The sequence below is a fragment of the Clarias gariepinus genome, chromosome 21 (genome assembly GCF_024256425.1).
Source record: "Clarias gariepinus isolate MV-2021 ecotype Netherlands chromosome 21, CGAR_prim_01v2, whole genome shotgun sequence".
In the NCBI taxonomy this organism is placed as follows: domain Eukaryota; kingdom Metazoa; phylum Chordata; class Actinopteri; order Siluriformes; family Clariidae; genus Clarias; species Clarias gariepinus.
Genome location: NC_071120.1, coordinates 3,143,200 through 3,163,504, shown reverse-complemented (window position 1 = coordinate 3,163,504; position 20,305 = coordinate 3,143,200). Strand labels below are relative to the sequence as shown.

Genomic DNA, 20,305 nt, shown 5'->3' with positions numbered 1-20,305 from the left:
TCTACACTCTTCATTTAAACATCACACTACACTTTAGTGTTCATTTAGTTTCCATCACTCACGCAGTGTGTGTGTATGTGTGAGGGAGAGATTAAAGGTGTACATGTATGTAGACATGTGTGATCAGTGTGTGTTTTGTGTGTGAGAGAGAGATTAATTTTCAATGACCAGTGTGTGAGTGTGTTATTGCTAAGAGTTTAGTGTATGTGTGTGATATTTAAATTAAGTGTATGTACAGTGCGTGTACATTGTGTGTGCTAGTGATTAAGGTTGTAACTGCTTTACCTGTAGTGTGATTAAAGTTCTTCATCACTATATTCAAACAGTTTGTGAAGGTCCCCTGCCATTCCTTATAGAGCAGTGCCTGTGTGTTCCAGTAATCTGGGTAATCATTATTAATCTTCTTTATCCACTCTGTCTTTGGCAACGCCTTCTTGATGTCACTGTCATAGTAGGAAAACATCTCTTCATCCACCTGAGCCACAGAGGTGAATTCTGGGAAAATCTGTCCTGTTGTAACTCCAGTAACAATAAACTCCAGAATGTGTGTGACTGTCAAAAAATTAAAAAAAACACACAATGCGCATGTGCACAAACACACCTCATCACATATTTTTTTTACTTTTATATAGCTTTCACTTTTTTATCAAACTGTGAGGGCTAAAAGAACGTCAAACAAACTGGGATAACAGATTGCAGTAGGAATTAGGGTAAGTAAACAAGAAAAAGAGTAATAAAAATGGATAAATAAAACTTAAACATGTGAGTAAATGACAAATGTTAAGTAAGTATATATTTTGGTTGCAATCCATCTGGTTTACTTAAAAAAATAATTTGCAGGTGTGGACTAGAACTACTTTGACTGATTAAAAGCAACTCAAACTTTTTGAGTTTGCTCCACACAAGAAGAATATGTTAATGTGAATTGCTAATTTACATAAAGCTGAAAAGGGTTACAAAGTGATTTCAAAGACATTTGAAGTTCACCAGCCTACAGTTAGGCAAATGAAGACACATTGGGACTGTAACTACTCTACCAAAATTTGGGCACCCAGTCAAAATGAGCTGAAAGCACAACGAAGACTAATTAATGAGGTAAAGAAACAACCCCAAGTGACATCCAAAGACTTGAAGCCATCATTAAAACTGGCTAACATCTCTGTTCATGAGTCTACAGTACATACAGTACAACAGTGAACAAGTAAAGTGTCCATGGCAGGAAAACAAAAACAAAGCCACAACTGACTAAAAAGAACATTGCTGCATGCCTGACGTTTGCCAAAGAGCATATTGACACTCCACAGGGGTATTGACAAAATGTTTTGTGCACTGATGAAACTCAAATGAAACTATTTGGAAAAAACACAAAGCACTACATCTGTGTAAAAAAAAAAAAAACACTGCATATCATACCAACATCCCAACCGTAAAGTATGGTGGAGGAAACATTTGTGACAAAACAAAACAAAAAACGCATTTGTGAGGTCAGACACCGATGTTGGATGAGAAGGCCTGTCTCGCAGTTCATCCCAAAGGTGTTCTATCAGGTTGATGTCACTGAAGTTTTCCACACCAAACTCGCTCATCCACGTCTTCATGGAACTGTGCACTTTATGTGCACTGGTGTCCAGTATTTTGGACGAAATCAACACTTTTCTGTTCACGGCAAATGTAAGCTACAACATTAACTAGCTTCTAACACAAAGCTGAACCCCTTATCAAAGGCAATTTTTGATGTGATTATACACCATAGTAAACTAGCTGGCCATTTTATGTTATTTGGGATTCAACCTCAGGACCCAGACTTTAGCTGATATCCTAAAATGGAATAAGGGGGAAATATAAAGTAAATGTAGTGAGTTTCTCAGGAGTGTATACAGTGTCCATGGTTTATGCTCCTCATTGTTTACCAACACCCTACCGGTAAGAATTTAAAACTTTTTTAAGTGCTATGGAGAATGAGTGTGTGAGAGAGTGTCTTTATGTCTTTGTTATGGCCTTCCGTAGTATGACTTAATCTCAGTGAAGACACAATGGACTTAAGGTAAAGGGGGGAAAAAAGGCTCTTCCATATCCGCTGCAGTGTCTTTTAAAACTCTTTACCAATTACCACCATCATGGATTAGCAACAGATGCATCAGCCTGAATAAAAGAATAAGTATAATAAAAGAAAGCAAGAGAGGGCGAGCACGTGCGTGAGCAAGAAAAAAAAAAAATTGAGGAGACACATGCACACGCACAGCACACCACAACTTTAGAGGAAAAAGAGCCAAACATCTCTTTCATCATCTCTATCATTTTTAGTTAAATGTTTTATTATTATTTTGTAAATTATTTTTATTATTAAATATTCTTACAGTATTATAGACAGAAACAAACTTTTTGCCCACCCCCTCCCTAATTCTTTTCCTTCTTTTTCAACTTCCTGCTAATGCACCAAACACTTTACATCCAAGACTACATTATTATTAGGATGAGTAGTAGTAGTAGTATAAGTTGTGCAATACATCCCTGTCTCTGACAATAGCTGTTTGCTGTTTCACCAAGATCCAAGTTGCAAGGCACATATTTTTTTATTGTGGATGGTCCCTGAGAGCTACCAAACTTTATCACTACATTGAAAAAAGTGTCAGATCTCTGCTCATCACAGCCTTAAATTTAAACATTATTATTAGATGATAAACTGCCAGAACTCACCCGCTAATGAAGGATGAAGAGAAAATGTGAGGAACATCAGAGCTTTCATAACTGCACTGCAGCGACACATCTCTCAGTCTAAGCTTTCATTACAATACAACTCTAAACTAATAATAATCTATTACTTACTGGTTTTCCAGAGCCCGGAGACATGATCGTATTAGTCTCCCAGCAACGGCAATCTGTTGGGGCACGGAACCCCCCTCAGCGGCTCACTTCAAGGTCAGGTAAACACTGTATGGCTGAAAAAAGTTTGCTGTTTCAGAGGGGTCAAAAGATTTTGGTCTAAAATCCTTCACAGTATCATTTAATCTAAAAGAATAGAGCTGAACTGGCAACATAAAAAAAAATCATGATTAAACAATTGGTGAAATAAAAAATAAAAAAACAACAGCTATGCATAATTATATAAAGTATTCTTACAAGCCTTGGAATTTGTGGAACAGCGTGGCAATGGTTTGCTTCTTACCTAAAAGATAGGTCATATGAGGTAACATGGAGGGGATCTACATCTGCCCCACGTAGACTCTCTACTGGTGTCCCGCAGGGCTCAGTACTTGGTCCTCTTCTGTTCTCCCTCTATACCCGGTCTCTTGGTAAGGTCATATCATCGCATGGATTCTCATACCACTGTTATGCAGACGACACCCAACTTGTTCTCTCCTTTCCTCCCTCTGACACTCAGGTTTCCACCCGGATCTCAGCATGTCTGGCAGACATCTCATTTTGGATGGCTGCTCATCAGCTGAAGCTCAATCTCAGTAAAACCGAACTGTTGTTTATCCCTTGTGACTCATCTCCAGGTCAAGACCTTGTGATATCCATGGACAACAACCAAATCACTCCCTCAACCACTGCCCGCAATCTTGGGGTAACCGTGGACAATCATCTGTCATTTTCCCCACACATCGCTAACCTTACTTGCTCTTGTCGATTTCTTCTTTACAATATCAGAAGAATTCGCCCATTTCTTTCTTCACAGGCTACTCAGGTGCTTGTTCAGTCCCTTGTTATTTCAAGACTGGACTACTGCAACTCACTCCTGGCAGGCCTGCCTTTGTCCACGATTCGTCCTCTGCAACTGATCCAGAATGCAGCAGCACGACTCGTTTTTAACCTTCCCAAGTTCTCCCACACCACCCCACTCCTCCGCTCCCTGCACTGGCTTCCTGTAGCTGCCCGCATCAAATTCAAAACACTGATGCTTGCCTACAAAGCTAAAAATGGCCCAGCACCCACTTACCTCTCTGCGCTAATTACACCACGCACTGCACCACGTTCCCTCCGATCCTCCAGCACTGCTCGCCTCATCCCACCATCTCTCAGGGATCGAGGGCGGCATTCATCCAGGCTCTTTTCTGTTCTGGCACCTAGGTGGTGGAATGAACTTCCTTTAGATGTCCGTACATCAGATACTTTGACTATCTTCAAACGACGACTCAAGACTCATCTGTTTCTCCAGTACTTGGACTAAACCCCCCCCCCCAAAAAAAAAAAAAAGAAAAAAAAAAAAAAAACTTCAGATGTGTTGGACTAATGGTACTTAGTTATTAACCTAGTTAACCCAGTGTAAGTATGTATCCAATGTTGTAAACATTAAAGCACTTTTTGTAAGTCGCTCTGGATAAGAGCGTCTGCCAAATGCCTAAATGTAAATGTAAATAATTATAAAATTAGGAACATTCCCTCCATACAAGAAATAGAACTCACAATAAGATACGAATGTTTGGCTTAACCTTCATGCACTACTAGAACTGAGACTAGAGACATAAAGCCGTAAAGATCAGCCAAGGCTAAGGAACCAGGAAATGCAGCTTACTGTAGGTGTGAAGGAACCAGGGAAGTGCCTGATATTTTATTAACAAGTGAATGGAGAGAGCTGATCTAATGAGTGCTAAATATTGACACAAGAATTGTCTCTCCTAATGCGCTAATCCAAAAGTAGAGCTGCCAAAATTTTCTGCTCATTTCAGTGTTGTTTCCAGTGAGAAAAAGGAAGAGCCCTAAAGACTGCCCATTTCTGTGAAGCAGAATTAGGTCCACGACCTAAGTTTTAAAAATATCTTTATTCACATGAAAATGCGAAACACCCTGTTAGGTGCTGTTACAGTAAGTGTGTGCATAATCAACAAGAGGCCAATCGGAAGCCTAGACAAAACGTCATTACTGGTTGCACTTTGTGAAAGTCCGACCGGATCTCGTCCAAAACCGCCATCACTGTCTGCGGATTCTGCGTCGTCGACAGTGGCAGTTCTAAACTGAATTGCTCCCTGGGTGAGACTCTCTCCCGGCTCCCCAAACCTCGCCAGTATACTGTGAATATATTGTAAATATATTGGCTATGGCCAACATTAACATAAACAATGGAAATAAATAACTCTACTTACAACAGTTTTGTTGCAAAGCATAATTGTGTGGTTAAATTTAATTAGATCTCATGTTGTATACACTTTTGAAAAAAAACAATAAAACCCTGCCCAAAATAATAGAAGATGTAATGGATTTAATGGTTATAATGGGAATTGTATTGGTTTTACTGGTAAGTATAACAATGTCTGCTGGTATATGATGTATTTTGTTGGTGGGTGGGATGGTAAATCCTATTGGAAAAGTGCGCAAAACACACTACAATAAGGGATTTTTTAATAGTTTCACTGGAAAAAGTTAATGGTTCATAATGGTATTTAATAGAAACCATTAGAATTTCTGTGATGGTTTGTATATTAGGCTTTTATTGTGTTTTTTTTTTTAGCAAGGTTAGCATAGCAAGCATCATAAGCAATAAGGCTAATAAACCTAAGAGTTAACGTTATACCACTAATGAACATAATGACATGAATACCCTAATCATACCGAGAGAACATTGTTACATACCTTCATCTTTTGCCCGTTTCTCCTCATCTCCTTTTTTTTTTTTCCTAAATTGGGCACCTGACGGCTTTGGCCTTTTTCTCTCCCTCACTGTGTTTACTTTGTAATTGACGAATTGACAATCAACAGATTTCCCCCAACACTGTCACTCACGACCAGAAGTCAATAATAAACCAATTCACCTCCACATCATAATCGTTTTTATTACCTATTTTTTTAGCCATTTCACACAATTAAATAATTGAAAAAATTGCAAATTATTGGTCTGTGTTTATAATATTTTGAATTAAATGTGCGTTATTCGTAAGAAAGTCAGGTTTCACTGACATAATTTATCCCCGCTCCTTGTCCGCTTCATTTGGGAGAGGTGAACTGTACTCTGTGCCCCTAACCCCCCCCAATCCAAATCTCATTTTTTTAAAAATACCCTGTTACGTGTGGACATGACCTTAATCTTTCTCAGGTATCAGAATAAGTTTGGACAGGAAATCATTCAGAAAAAGAAAAGCTCTTTAGAGTATACTGTAATTTACCGCTTGAATGCCAACAGTTTTTCCTTATACAGGGCCTTTAAAACAGACTTCAAAACAAGAAATAATCCTCCAGGGACATCATGTTTCACATTTGGCAGTATGCCTGGGTTGTATTAAAATATGTCAGCTTGTTAAAGGGACATGGACCATTTACTTCATACAAGCACTTACTGTATAGTTTCGACTTGATATTAGGATTTCAACATGCTCAAAAGGAATGCACAAGTTGTTGTCCTTAGAATATAAGTATTCCTCACAGATTGAGATTATTTCAGTCTCTGAAGTAACACATGCAAAATCTGCATATCCTTCCACTACTAAGCTGCTAACACCTGCAGGGGCATGTGATGAGAGGTTGTCTTGCTTACTTTTTTTTTACTAAGATTACAAAGTTACTAACTAGGTACGATTAGGAAAAAAATGTTGAGAAGGGTGTTTTTATATTTGGCTGTTGTTTTTTGGGGATGGTTCTTTTAAAAAGAGGAGAAAACACCTAAGACATGTTCAACAGGTTCAACTAAATTTATCTCTCTAGCTGATATGTTCAACATCCTGAAGTCATGGTCAAGCAAATTATCATCTTAAATAAATTAAATAGTGAAATAGTGACAAGTGATTCTACTTCACTAACAACAAACCAAAAAAAAATCACTATCTCAAATTATTAGAATATTTTAAGACAAAAATTATTGAAAAATTTAGCAAAAATTGTGCCTTAATACAGCATGATATGGAGGTGATCAGCCTGTGGCCCTTCTGAGATGTTGTTAAAGATCAAGTTGCTTTGCCAGCAGCCTTCAGCTTGTCTGTATTGTTGAATTGGGTGTTTCTCATCTTGACAATAGACAGGCCATACTGTAGATTTTCTCTGAAATCTAGTCTAGTGAGCTGGCTGGTTAATCAAGCACAGTAATATCATGTGAATCAAAAAAAAAAGCTAGTTCTGCTGAAAAAGGAAATCAGCATCTCTATGAAGCCTATCAGCAGACAGAAGCATACGGCGCTCTAAAATCTCCTGGTAGATGGATGCGTTGATGTTGGACTTCATACAAAAATAAATAATAATAATAATCAATGGACCAACACCAGCAAATGGCATGACGCACCAAATCATTGCTATGAAAGCTTCACATAGGACTTCAAGCAGCTTGGACTCTGTGTCTCTCGACTTTTTATCCAAACTGTGGGACCTTGATTCCTCAATGAAATGCAATGTTTATTTTCATAAAAAAAAAATTCTTTGGACCACTGATCAATGGTCCAGTTCAGGTAAGTCACTTCTGGTGTTGCAATGGTTGTGGTTCACTTCATGCAAATATATAGGCTATGTGCATAAATGAAATTCAAATGAAATTCAGGGCTGGTACTGAAAGCAATGTTTAATATAAAAAAAATAATGTTCACTAGCATCATGGAATATTTGCCAATTTTAAATGATGATGAACATTTAATATAGCTGGCTAGTGAGTTGATTGTTTGTGTTCCACTATGAACATGAAGACAGAGTGTAAGACGCAGTAAAACCTACATTACAGATCTGTTGAGCTCCATCTTACAGTCCAAACTTTAGCTGTAAATGAGGTCAAACAAACAGAAATAGGTTTTGTTGCAAATATTTTATAAAATCCTTACAACAGTACTTAAGGTTTATAAAGTTTAAATAAATTAGGTGGTTTGGGAGTCTTCAGTGATAAATATTGCTTTTAATTTATAAAGTAATATAAAGTGGGGGCGGGGGGGTATACAGATCAGGGGAAAACTGATTTCTTACGCTGCACCTTGTTATACTGTATATGCACATGGGGCTTATTGAGACTTCCTGGTTCAATAAAGGTACAATAAAATAAAACAAATCATGCCCCAACCAAATATAATTAAATTGGCAATTTAATAAAATGTGGTCTTCCTGTACATGAAAGTCGTAGCAATATACAAATTCTTTTTAAATTGATAACACCAGTATTTCTTCTTGTCTGCACAAAAGGCATTGTTAAAACATCTAATCATCTAGGTTTAATAAATATAATATTTTGTATATGAAAGCTTTTAAAAATCTATTTGTAAATAATTTAAATAAAATTTGATATATACTGTGTTTACTGTATAGGAAAAATTCCTAAAGGAAAGCATTTCACATTAGCACATTAGGTGTCGCTCTAACACCAAGTTTAAATAACATCCTGTAAACGTACATGTCTGAGCATTTATCTACTGAAATGTAAATGTCTGAAGATATATATACTGAAACTCTCATTCGGGGTTTGCTTATGAGCCCCCAGGTGAGTCGTTGTGCCCTTGGAGTAATTTTGGCACTGAGGCGATTACAGTACTTTTTACACATAGGACCAGGCAGGTTTGGACAGGTTTATTCAATCAAATCATCATTTAAAAACTGCACTTACTTGCGTTATCTTATTTATGTAATATTAAAAGTTGACTGATCTCAGGTAAGTGTTTGGTTGGGTAAAATGTTTTGGAATATTTTTTTTTATAAATTATATTTTTTTTAAGGTTTCAAGTACATAATGCTACCTCTTGTCTTCATAACTCCTTTGGGCCAACAATACAATATCAATTTATTCAGCATTAATCTAGTTAAAGGTTTTTACAGTGTAAAAACTTTGTATAATAATTTTTATTCCCTTATCATTCATGTACTTTTTGATGCAAATACAATTTGTATACAATTTGCCACACAGGTGAATGCCCTGGCAGCGTGGCAGGGGTAGTGGTTAGCAGTGTCGCCTTGCACCTCCAGGGTTCGGGTTTTCGATTCCTGTCTCTGTGTGCATGGAGTTTGCATGTTCTCTTAGAGCTTGGTGGTTTTCCTCCGGGTACTCCGCTTTTCCCCCACAGTCCAAAGACCTAAAGATTAGGCTTATTAGGCGTTTCCAAAGTTAAATCTTGATGTATATAATTTCAGATTAAGGCAGCTGTAAAATGAATTTTACACCTAAACATTAGGCATGTTTTTTCTCAAAACTGTCTGTCTGTCTCTAAGTGTAAAATCACGTTTAAGCTTTACTGGGGGAGGGGCAGAAACTCATATAGGGCAACATACATACAGTACATAATCTGGTATACAACATATAAGTGGCTGTTACAACACACACACACACAAACACACACACACACACACACACACACACGCACACACACTATAAGATAATGATGTTAAATTCCAGCTCTGTATAAGAATTCACAACTATTATCATAATGTTACAATTTTAACTCCAAATGGTTTAAAATACATTTAAAGTTTAAAGACTTAGTAAATCATATGTGTGTCAGAAAGTGTGTAAGGATGTACTGAATGTAAAGTAAGTCAAATGTAAAGTTGCATTCATCATCCAGACAGGTTGCACAGAACAGGTTTAAATCAATGCTGCACCTTTTAAATCAGCACAGCCTTTATTATATGCTGCAGCAAGAAATCAGCTTTCACACATATATATCAGATAATAAATAATTTTTATCAGCTCATTTGACATATCACACAGTTAAATAGGTAAAATACTTACAACTGCACAATCCCAGATCAGGATTAGTTCCATTATGCTTATAGGCTTATTTCTCACGAGTTTATTCATATCCTCCTGGTTTTACTGTTGGGTCACTTGTAATTTCTCCTCACTGTTTCTGTTTATGAGCAACTATAATGTAATCAGTGTTTTCAAACAGGAAAACGTTTTGCAAAAGAAGAGTTTACAGCAGCTCTAATATCAGGATTTTTTAAGGATATACACACAAAGTAGTTGCAGAACATTTAATGTCTTCATATGAAAACAGTTGGCTTTCATGAAGATTAAGTCAAAAGTACAATTGTACAACAGAAAATGTGTTTTATGGAATAAGCAGTTAATTTTGTAGGGGTTTCTAATGAAACAGTGTTTAGACATACATGCAAAACTGTTCACAGCAACTTTAGTGGTTAAACTATCAGAGCAGTTTCAATAATTCACGCATCATTGTACACAGGGACAAAACTGAACTATTTTGTTATACTGATTTACAGATATAGTACGTAATGAGTTTTTAGTCTGAACTTTATAGATTCATAGGTTCAGAAATATCTTCCAAAGTTATTTAGGTATTAACCACATGGTGCTAAGCATGCTCTGACACTGAAACGAAAGTAAAACTAAACATTGGGAAAACACATTGGTACTTTCCTGCATGACATCATTAATGAATGCCTTTTTATCTACAGAAAACAAACCGGCGTGACCTCTGACACTGGCTGATGATTGTTTCTGTTTTAGCCTGTTTTAGCATTTTACTGTATACATAAAATCAGTAGTTTAGATGCAGTTGCTTATAAACAATATCAGTTCACATCTTAAAGCACACATATGAGAAAACTTTAGTCAAAAAAGGATTTATGCAAAAATTAAATAATAATAATAATAATAATAATAATAATAAAAATTTACACACCTCACTTTTTTATTCACAACAGTTATGAAAGTGTAAAATATGTAAATTAACCATGTGGTGTTTGTTTTTTGTTTTTTTACAATTGATGATGCAGAAAGTCCCCACATGACACAGTAATAGTCGTTGTGACAGTAACAGCTCTTTACAGGAAACTGGACATTTTAACTGAAACATTTTTAATGTGTAAATGAATCCACAATAAGCAAGTCAGTGATGACAGTGTCAAGGAACAACTCCCTGAGATGACATATGGAGTTTATGTTATCTCAGGGAGTTTCTGCTCCACACTGTCACCACTGACTTGCTCATTTGGGATACATTTAGAAATGTTCATTAAACATGTGCAGGTTCCTATAAAGTTAAAAGCACTTATTTAAAAACAAAACTGTGTAAAGTAACTTTATAAAACTGCGGTTGGCTTTTACTTGTTTTAAAGCTCCAGTTGCTGTAATATTCTGTTATACCAGGAAGTTCTAAAAATATTATTGCATGAACAGTTGCATCATCATACTGCCTACAAAATGGGAAATCATTAACACAATTTTGGTTTAAATAAATTCACTTTACTCACAAAATTTATATTGTCACAATTTTGAAACAGTTAAAACGTAATAAAGTAAAAATACAAAATGAATAAATCCATTTAAAAAAAATAATTTAAAAAATTGTGTCATGGTGATCCAGTGGTTCACACTATACTGTATTCTCACACCTCCAGGATTAAGGGTTCAATTTCCACCTCAGGTCTGCGTGTGTGGAGTGTGTTCTCCCCGTGCTTGGTGATTCCCCTCTGGGTACTCCGGTTTCCTCCTACAAACCCAATTTGCTTGTAGTGTTTGTGTATGCCTTCTCTCCTCATCTTGCCTTGAAACAGGGTGAGCTCTGAGCTGAGACTGTTACGTCTGGATTTAACGCACACAGATTTCCCTCCCTCTCAGTTCAGCAGGAAGTCACACAGTCAGACTTTAAGAGTTGTTGGAGGAAGAATCTCCTTCAGAGGCTGTAAAACATTCACATCCATCACAAAGTGACTAAACACTGTGTATAAATAATGTAGTGGTTTTAAACATCATTTATGGATCATAAAGGTTCACGTACAGGGTTTGGGGGGAACAGGTTTAAAGCCTGAAACACAGATGATGGACAGACAGTTAGTATCAAATCTGTCTACTGGATTTACTTTCACAAGACAATTAGTCAATATCAGCTTATTTTCTCGTCTAATTTATCAGTTCAACTTGAACAGATCAAAATATTCATCACATCCTCTTTAAGAAATAAAAAAGTGTAAATCTGTTCTCTGAAAACTTCACATCTGCCTCCTTCCTCCTCTCACCAGAGTTCTTCTTCTTCCAGACGACAATTCCAGCAACAAAGGCAATGAGAGCCGCGACTACAGCAGCGATGATAGCAATCGGTGCTCCACCTGTTAAATAAGAGTCTTTATTATCTGCTGCAGCAAGAAATCAGCGTTCACTCTCTACAGCTCTAGTTTATTAGGACCTTTTGGTACTTCTCGCACTAACTCCTTCTCCAAGCTGCTGTGCTGAACCACGCAGGTGTAGGTGTGTTTCTGCAGCTCCTCAGCTGAGACTTTCAGAATGCTTCTCTTCTGGTAGCTTCCATCCTGGTTGGGTAACGTCTCTCTGAGATCTACATCCTCATGCACGTCCTCTCCGTCCTTCTGCCAGGTGATGTTTAATGGTTTGGGGAAGAAACCTGTAGTGTGACACACCACCTCTGGAGAAAAAGAGTGTTTCTGGAACACTGACACCTTAGGACAAACTTTAGAGACACACAGAGACACCACTATTACAACATTCTGCCATATTTATAAATTTATAAATAACATGAGAAGATTTTTGTTACCATGCAACTATTAAGGTTTTGTATATTAGAGCATGTAATATTTTTGTACATTTGCATATTAATTTTTATGGATATTGTGTAAACTGTAGTATTTGATGAATCAAATTAATGTGTAACTAATAATCAGGTTTAGATATCAAACACTGTTACAGTAACATTTTACCTTTCTTCCTCAGTGTCTCTTTCCCATAAGACACATACTTCTTCAACCAATCGATACACTCTTTCTCCAGGTAGTTTTTCCAGTAATTATTATAACCAGCATTAGGATCCCACTTGTGCTTGGTGATCACAGCTTCAACAGTAGCTGCAGTCCATGTTTTACTTCTCAAATTAAAACTGATGAAATCTTCTCCATCATACCCATAATGGAAATATCCTCTAGTGAGCTTCTCATCCTCACACTCACAGCCGTACATCAGCTGCACTGTATGAACTCCTATACAGTATATATGGATATAAAGTTCTCGTGAGTCACATGTATTACAGTAGTTATTAAAGGCTAGTAAATATGTTTTACCTGTAGACTGATTGAAGCGCTCCATTGCTATAGCCATATTGGTTTTAAAGGTCTCCTGTGTACCCTGTGCCCGCTGTGTCTCACTGATCCAGTACTGTGCAACATCAGCATTGATCTTCTCTATCCACTCTGTCTTCGGGATCTTCTTCATCTCGCTGCTGTCATAGTAGTCAATCTGCTTTCCGTCCAGCAGACCGACTTCAGTGAATTCTGGGAAATTTGTTCCGGGTGTGACTGCAGTGTAGTAGTACTGCAGAGTGTGTGTTACTGTAATAAAACATACAGTTACATACAGTATAAAGCAAACAAACTATTGTTCTTCAGTACTGTACTTCAGTATACCTTAGTAGATGGTACTTTATGTTTTCCACACTTTATGTTTCACACACATCTTAAAATGGATCCAAAGATTAAAGTATCCCATATACAGTGCATCTGGAAAGTATTCACAGCGCATCACTTTTTCCACGTTTTGTTATTCTAAAATAGATTAAATTATTTTTTTTCCTTAGCGCCAACTACAGGAGAAAGTATCACAGCTGAACTGATAACTACTAGATGGAAGTATTAATATTTGGGTGATTGTAATGTGCCAGTATGACCCCAGCTATGACATTTTTTCTGTAATTAGCTTAAAATCAACGCAGACCACAAGATCAACTAGTCTGACATAAAGAGCTTTATCCTAAAAGCCATGCTTATTTTGGTGTTTTATTGTTGGTAGTAGCTGTCTCCATGTTTTTGTTTCAGGTTACCTATACCCTATCTTAATGGACAGCTTTGTCATTTTCTATTTAGTATCAATCCTATTACACACTAAATTAATAGTCTTATTCAGTTTAATTTTAGTTATTCAACAAAATGTTTACTTTCTTTCATTCCTTTTTTTTTAAGTTTGGAACCAACATGGTGGAATACCTCCAGCAGGCTGAAGTGTCAAGGCCGTACCCCTACATCCTGACGTTGGGAGATGATGACCAGCGCTGCTCTCAGTAATGTTGCTATGAAATAGCAAGGCCTACTTAAAAAGTCGTAGACAGTGTTTGTATGTCAAAATGAGACCAGGGCTGAATAGTTTTGTTCTGCAGAAAAGATATCTAATGTCACAAAGAGATCCTGCTCTGTAGAAGCTGCCTCAGCCTATTTGTGTTATTACTCCATTCTGCCCTTATGAGTAATAGTATAGTAATGATGTCACTGTTGATTATCTGTTCTTGTGCTTTTGAAAAGTAAATGTTTTTTTATGAACATTCAATATGATGTTTATTGCATATATGTATGGTTTGCAAAACTTAGAACACTGACGACACTGTTGTGGTGGGCCTGATCACGAACAACGATGAGACGGCCTACCTGGCCTACCTGGCCTACCTGGAGGAGGTTGGAAATCTGGAGAACTGGTGCCAGAGAAACAATCTCCTCCTGAACGTCAGTAAGACAAAGGAGCTGATAGTGGACTTTAGTACAAAGCAGGTGAGGAACTACCAGACCCCCGTCTTCAACAGGAGCCCAGTGGAGAGAGTGGACAGCTTCAGATACCTCGGTGTTCACATCACGCAGGACCTGGCATGGTCCTGTCACATCAACACCGTGGTAAAAAAGGCCCGGCAGTGTCTGTACCACCTCAGACGCTTGAGAGACTTTAGACTGCCCTCCAAGGTGCTCAGGAATTTCTACTCCTGCACCATAGAGAGCATCCTGACGGTAAATATCACGACCCGGTTCGGGGACAGCACCATGCAGGACAGACGAGCTCTACAGAGGGTGGTGCGATCAGCTGAGCGCATCATCCGCATCGAGCTCCCTGACCTGCACTCGATCTACAGCAAGCGGTGCTTGACCAAGGCCAGGAAGATCGTGAAGGACCTCAGTCACCCCAATAACGGACTGTTTACTCTGTTGCGGTCTGGGAAGCGATTCCGCTCCTTGAAGGCCAACACAGAGAGACTGAGGAGGAGCTTCTTCCCGCAGGCGATAAGGTCTCTCAACCACAACCACACCACTATGCAGAACTAACAATCTTTTCATCTTTTTCATAATTGATCAAATCCATCAATCTTCTTACATCCATGAACACTATGGACAATTACATGCTCACCTTCCTTCATATATACACTACATGTCGTACGCTTACATCCTGGACCATTGCACAAAGACACTTTAATAACTTTGCACACCTACCTTCACAACTACACTACATTTTACAGTTTTACGTTTACATCCTGGACCAGTGCACAAAGACACTTTAATAACCTCTGCACAAAGACACTTTGTTCTATGCATATTTGCACACACAGCACAGTATATTTCAATTTGTACAGTAGATTTCTATTTTTGCACATCATATTTCTATTTCTATTTTTATTTTTAGTTCTATTTTTTTCCTAGCACATTTCTATTTTTATTTTTAGTTCTATTTTTCCTAGTTTAATTTAATTTTTTATTTAATTTCTATCGTATTTCTTTTATATTTCTTTCATATTTATTTCTTATTTGTAAACTTTAATTCTCTTCTAGGGTCAATGGCAGCCGTATAATGCATTTCACTACATTTCGTACTGTGTATGTTTGTGTATGTGACAAATAAAATTTGAATTTGAATTTGAATTTGAATTTAGAAGTTTTTTTTTTTTTTTTTTTTTTATAGACCAGTATATCAAAGTAATTTAACTGTTTAATAGACATGGGTATTTTTTTTTTTACACATTCACTGTAAAACATAAAAATAATAATAACCAATTTATGTGGTAGAATTAACCCAACATTCCAGTTAAAATGAACCAACATCTGGGTTGAATATTTAACCCATTTTTCTGGGTTAAATTAACCCAGCATGTAGTTAGTCCAATAGTTACCCAGCAACTGGGTTAAAAACAACCCAGACTGGGTTCTTTTTAACTTAGTATTTTTTAGGGTGTTGAGATTTTTGCTAATTTATTTTAAAAAAAAAATTAAAAAGCACATGTACATAAGTATTCACAGCCTTCGCAATGAAGCACACACTTGTCCATATAAGGTCCCACAGTTGACAGTTCATGTCAGAGCACAAACCAAGCATAAAGTCAAAGGAATTCGAGGCACAAATCTGGGGAAAAATAAGAATAAGGCTGTGACATAACAAAATGTGAAAAAAGTAATGCGCTGTGAATACTTTCCGGATGCACTGTATATAAGTATTGTGTAAGTATTCAGGCCCTTTGTTATGACACTTGCGCTTGAGCTCTGGACTAAGTGCATCCTACTCCAATCAATTGTCATTAAGATCCTTCAATAACTTGATTGGACCTGTGCTGGATTCATTGGACATTAGGAAAGGCAAAGCCTGTCTACATGAGGTCTCACAGAGATCTTGTCTTACATGAGGGTGTATGGTACAGTAAAAATAATGGCATGAGGTTAAGAGAATGATCTGTAGACCTGCAAGACTGAATTGTTAAATCACAGATCAGAGAAAGGATCTAAAAACATTTCTGTGGCATTGAAAGTGTCCAAGAGCCCATGGTGGCCTCCATCATTCCCAAATAGAAGAGACCCTGAACAGTCTTCCCAAACCTGTAGCGCAGCCAAACTAAGTAATCGGAGACTAGGGGCCTTGATTAAAGAGGTAACCAAGAACCCAAGGGTCAACAAGGGCCTTGTGGTGATGAGAGAGCCTTCACGGGAAATCCAGTGATTATCATGGAAAGCCCCTGCAGCCAAACACATACGGGGAATTCTAGGCTTTTCTCCCCCTCTGCTGGGTCTCAAAGGCTAGTAGTTTTTGATTCCTGAACCTTTTCTCATGTGCCTTTTCTATCCCCTCTTTCCAAGGTAATGTTGACTTGATTAAAATCATTTAAGTCATTTCTTTCAACCAGAAGGTGATGTCTGGTTAAAAGTTTGTGATTGCTATGTCCTCTGTCAATTTAAGCCTTTGAATGTCCACTCACCATTCCTAGGACCCATTTGTTCACTGGTATCTTATCAACCTATTTACCTGGTAATAAAAAATAGATGGCATGTGGTCCATTTTATGTTTCTCCCTCTTTGTCCCTTTTCTTTAATTGCTCCAGAACAAGACCTAACTGAGGCAGGTCCTTGTAATGCCACCACCAAATACCTCCAAATCTTAGGTTTGATTGTAAATCAATTAAGCAATAATACATTTCAAATCACTGCCACAAAACAGGTTTATAGAAACTCAAATACAGATTTGACTTAGTCCTCAATGAGTACCCCAGAGGCAGCGAACATCCTGAGACTAAAGTTTGAGCTGACCCAGGGACCCTTTTCAATGGCAATTAAAGTGAATATGCACTTTTACTCATTTACAATTATACAATATATAAAACAAAATATACTGTACAATGTCACGTGTGTTGATAGGATCTTGAGAGCAGGAATTAAAGTCTTTTTCTTATTTAAACTGTTCCTACCTATGGAAAAAAATTTTAAGTTGGTAGAATGTCAAAAGAACAAAGAAGGGACATAAACATTTTTATCTTTCACACTTCTCAGAAATATACTATTTTTTTATCCTGGTTTTCCCATTCTTGTTAGCAACTCCCTTAAATACATTCCTAAGATTAGCAATTATGTTAAGAAGTTCTTAATAATTGATTATTGTCTGTGAACTTACCTGCTGAAGAAAGATGAACAAAAAGTGTGAGGAACAACCCTGCTTTTATTACAGCTCTGTACTGATCCATCTTACAGTCCAAACTCTAGCCATCAAAGAAGATAATTCAACAGAAATATATCAATTCATAAACAGTCTTTCATAAAATCCTTACTACATGACTTGTAAGTAGTGGAGTTTGAGTTAATGAGTGGAGTTCAGTTTCATTTCGAAGTGATAATAATTTAGGTTTCAGGTTGCGTCACTTCTTGAAAAGAAAAAAACATTGGTGAGTCTGAAAGTGAAAGTAAAAGTTGTTGGTGTTCGGTCATAATGCAGGACAACACCACAGCTTTCAAGATATTTACATAAAATCCTCATTCACAACAACTTACTACTTAAATTCCAATTTGATGTAAGCCAGTTCTCCTATTGATTTGCTCGCCTTTTTATGTTGCAAACTTTAGACTCAACCTACTGGAATATAATGCATTTATAAATACATGGTTACTCTGTAATAAAAAAAAAAAACTTATGTATAGTTATAAAATTTTCAGAGACTGGCATCATGTGTCTTAAAGGAAACATATTGGCCCGACTCTCCCTATTTAGGAACCATACGAAACGCTTCATTAGAATATGCAAGAATTCTATTAATTACGCATCTAATGGAATTACACAATTTGAACACTAGAGATCTCAACTGACACATTCAATACAGTTTCCCAGCTCAGATATTAAATTATTACATATTTGGTATAATTCAGTTATAATATTTGTATGATATGGTAAGTCTTAATATTTGAAATAGTTTGACTAAATATTAAATTCATGTATTTCCTATTTTAGGTAATGTGTGTTTTCAGTTAAGTCTTCAAAAAGTGTTTTTAGTTTTAATTCTTAATCATTATAATTCTGTTTAAAATAAGACATGAATTTAGTTGTAAAAATTGAAGCAAGTACAGTTACAGCCCTAACAACAACAATAATAATAATAATAATAATAATAATAATAATAATAATAATTATTATTATTATTATTATTATTATTATTATTATTATTATTATTATCAGTAGTAGTAGTATTGTTGTTGCTGTTTTTAATATTATTATTATTATTATTATGTTTTTTTTATACATGTAGTGATTTCATTTGTCCTTTGAAGTCATTTATATGTGGATTTGACAATATGTACTTGATCATTATACTTTTGGTTTCTTCTCTAAATGCATTTTTGAAAAAACCGTGTGGTGTTGTGCACTAAGTTAAAAAAAATATATATATCCCTCAAAAAATGTGTTTTCTGCATATTAAATTCAACTGTTTATATAGTGCTTTTAACAGTGGTTATTGTCACAAAGCAGCTTTACAGAATTAAAATAAAATTATGGAAATGAGTATGAAATGTGTGAGAAAATGTGCATAAATTAAAAGGATCAGATTGTACCTAATGAGCAAGCAGAGGGCGATAATGGCAAGGCAAACCTTTTTAAAATGGCAATAGGAAGAAACTTTGAGAGGAACCAGAGTCAACAGGGACCCATATAAGGCAAAGGTGGTGCTAAAAATTTAACTTGATGTAAGACTGGAAGACAAGGGCTCCAAGCCCTGCTATCCCATTCATACTGTATGAAATATCCTTGGCTACACAACTAATTATACAACCCCACTGGCTCCACATTGTTTGCACTTACAATCAGCAATTGTTGTTACTTATTTGGAAACAATAATGAAAGAAAAATGTGCAAGATGTTTAATTTTAAATCAAGCAGCCATGACATCCTCAAATATACTTAGAGTCTGAAGCCTTGAAAAAAAATAATTTTTAAACAATAAAATCAATTTTTCTGTTGTAATTAAAACCTGTAAACCAAAACACTTTTTTTTGTCATAATCATTAATTATTGTTGTATGACAGAATATAAAACATGTGAATCCACTATTTCTCCATCTCTCCCTGTGCGTTTGGTTTTCTTGTTAGTGAACTGTAGGCCTGTGTAGTTTATCGAGTCGGGCTGCTTTTCCTGCAATGACACAGAAGAAAAGTATTAGACCAAAATATATCATGTTTCACAGCTCGGGCAGAAAATAAAAAGATTCCCCTACATAAATTACAAGGATTAATAAAAACACTCAGAGCACTTTTTTGTGGACAATAGTCCAATATTTTAAACAGAAATCACTTAGAAAATAATCATTGTTGTATCATTCATCAATTAAAATTAATAAAGCTTATCATTTGTTTTGTTTACATTTTAGGAGATTGTGTTAATATTTATAATTTTACTGAATCGGTTAAATGAGCTTTTAAATTAGCATTTTGAGAGTTACCTCATCATCTTGTTTTTCAGTCTTATCACCTAAAGTAAAAAAAAAAAAAAAAGTATATAAAAATCACAAACAGTTAATATCCAGATAGATTTTTTTATACATTGTATAAAAAAAATGTTGTATCTAAAAGTTTGAGCACCTCTGGGCAAATCATGCTGTTGTAATTATATGTGAAAATACACAGCTATAACTTCAGGTTTTGCTAAATGCAAAAGCAAATCAAACCTCCCAAACAACACTGCGTTACCTGGAGAAGGGTTTACCTAAGTGCTGCTGCACTGTTCCTCTCTTCTGTAGCATTTTTATACAAACATGATGAAATATACAAAATGATGATAAGTCAGAGACACTTTAAAAACCCTGATGTGATGTGCCCTGATGAATTAAAAATAAACCCTTCCACTGTGATCGCTAAAGCAATTTGATGAAAACATCTTGGCTATGAAAAC

At 36.3% G+C, this 20,305-nt stretch overlaps 2 protein-coding genes across 4 annotated transcripts in view; both read right to left on the bottom strand.

Moving 5' to 3' along the window:
• The window catches only part of LOC128509183 (BOLA class I histocompatibility antigen, alpha chain BL3-7-like), an 83,846-nt gene extending 81,032 nt beyond the window's left edge, over positions 1 to 2,814 (bottom strand). For all 3 annotated transcript variants that reach the window (XM_053480806.1, XM_053480807.1, XM_053480808.1), the window contains exons 1-2: positions 2,698 to 2,814; positions 286 to 552 (exon numbers count right to left, since the gene is read on the bottom strand). In XM_053480806.1, coding sequence (XP_053336781.1) covers positions 286 to 552; positions 2,698 to 2,767 — 337 coding nt within the window. In that variant the 5' untranslated portion in view covers positions 2,768 to 2,814. The remainder of the gene's footprint in view (positions 1 to 285; positions 553 to 2,697) is intronic.
• Positions 2,815 to 9,853: 7,039 nt separating this feature from the next.
• On the bottom strand, positions 9,854 to 17,779 carry LOC128509207 (BOLA class I histocompatibility antigen, alpha chain BL3-7-like). Its single transcript, XM_053480831.1, has 7 exons — positions 17,546 to 17,779; positions 12,928 to 13,194; positions 12,571 to 12,846; positions 12,042 to 12,323; positions 11,875 to 11,964; positions 11,637 to 11,663; positions 9,854 to 11,538 (listed from the first exon to the last, which is right to left on the bottom strand). The coding sequence occupies exons 1-7, from the start codon at positions 17,613 to 17,615 to the stop codon at positions 11,504 to 11,506; spliced, it is 1,047 nt and encodes a 348-aa protein (XP_053336806.1). The 5' UTR covers positions 17,616 to 17,779; the 3' UTR covers positions 9,854 to 11,503.
• Between the last annotated feature and the right edge of the window lie 2,526 nt (positions 17,780 to 20,305).

Coding starts and splice junctions, on each gene's coding strand:
- LOC128509207 (XM_053480831.1), bottom strand. CDS start 17,615: ATGGATCAGTACAGAGCTGTAATAAAAGCAGGGTTGTTCCTCACACTT. Junction 12,324..12,570: donor AGAGACACTGAGGAAGAAAG/GTAAAATGTTAC, acceptor GTGTCTCTAAAG/TTTGTCCTAAGGTGTCAGTG. Junction 11,539..11,636: donor ACCTGTTCCCCCCAAACCCT/GTACGTGAACCT, acceptor AATGTTTTACAG/CCTCTGAAGGAGATTCTTCC.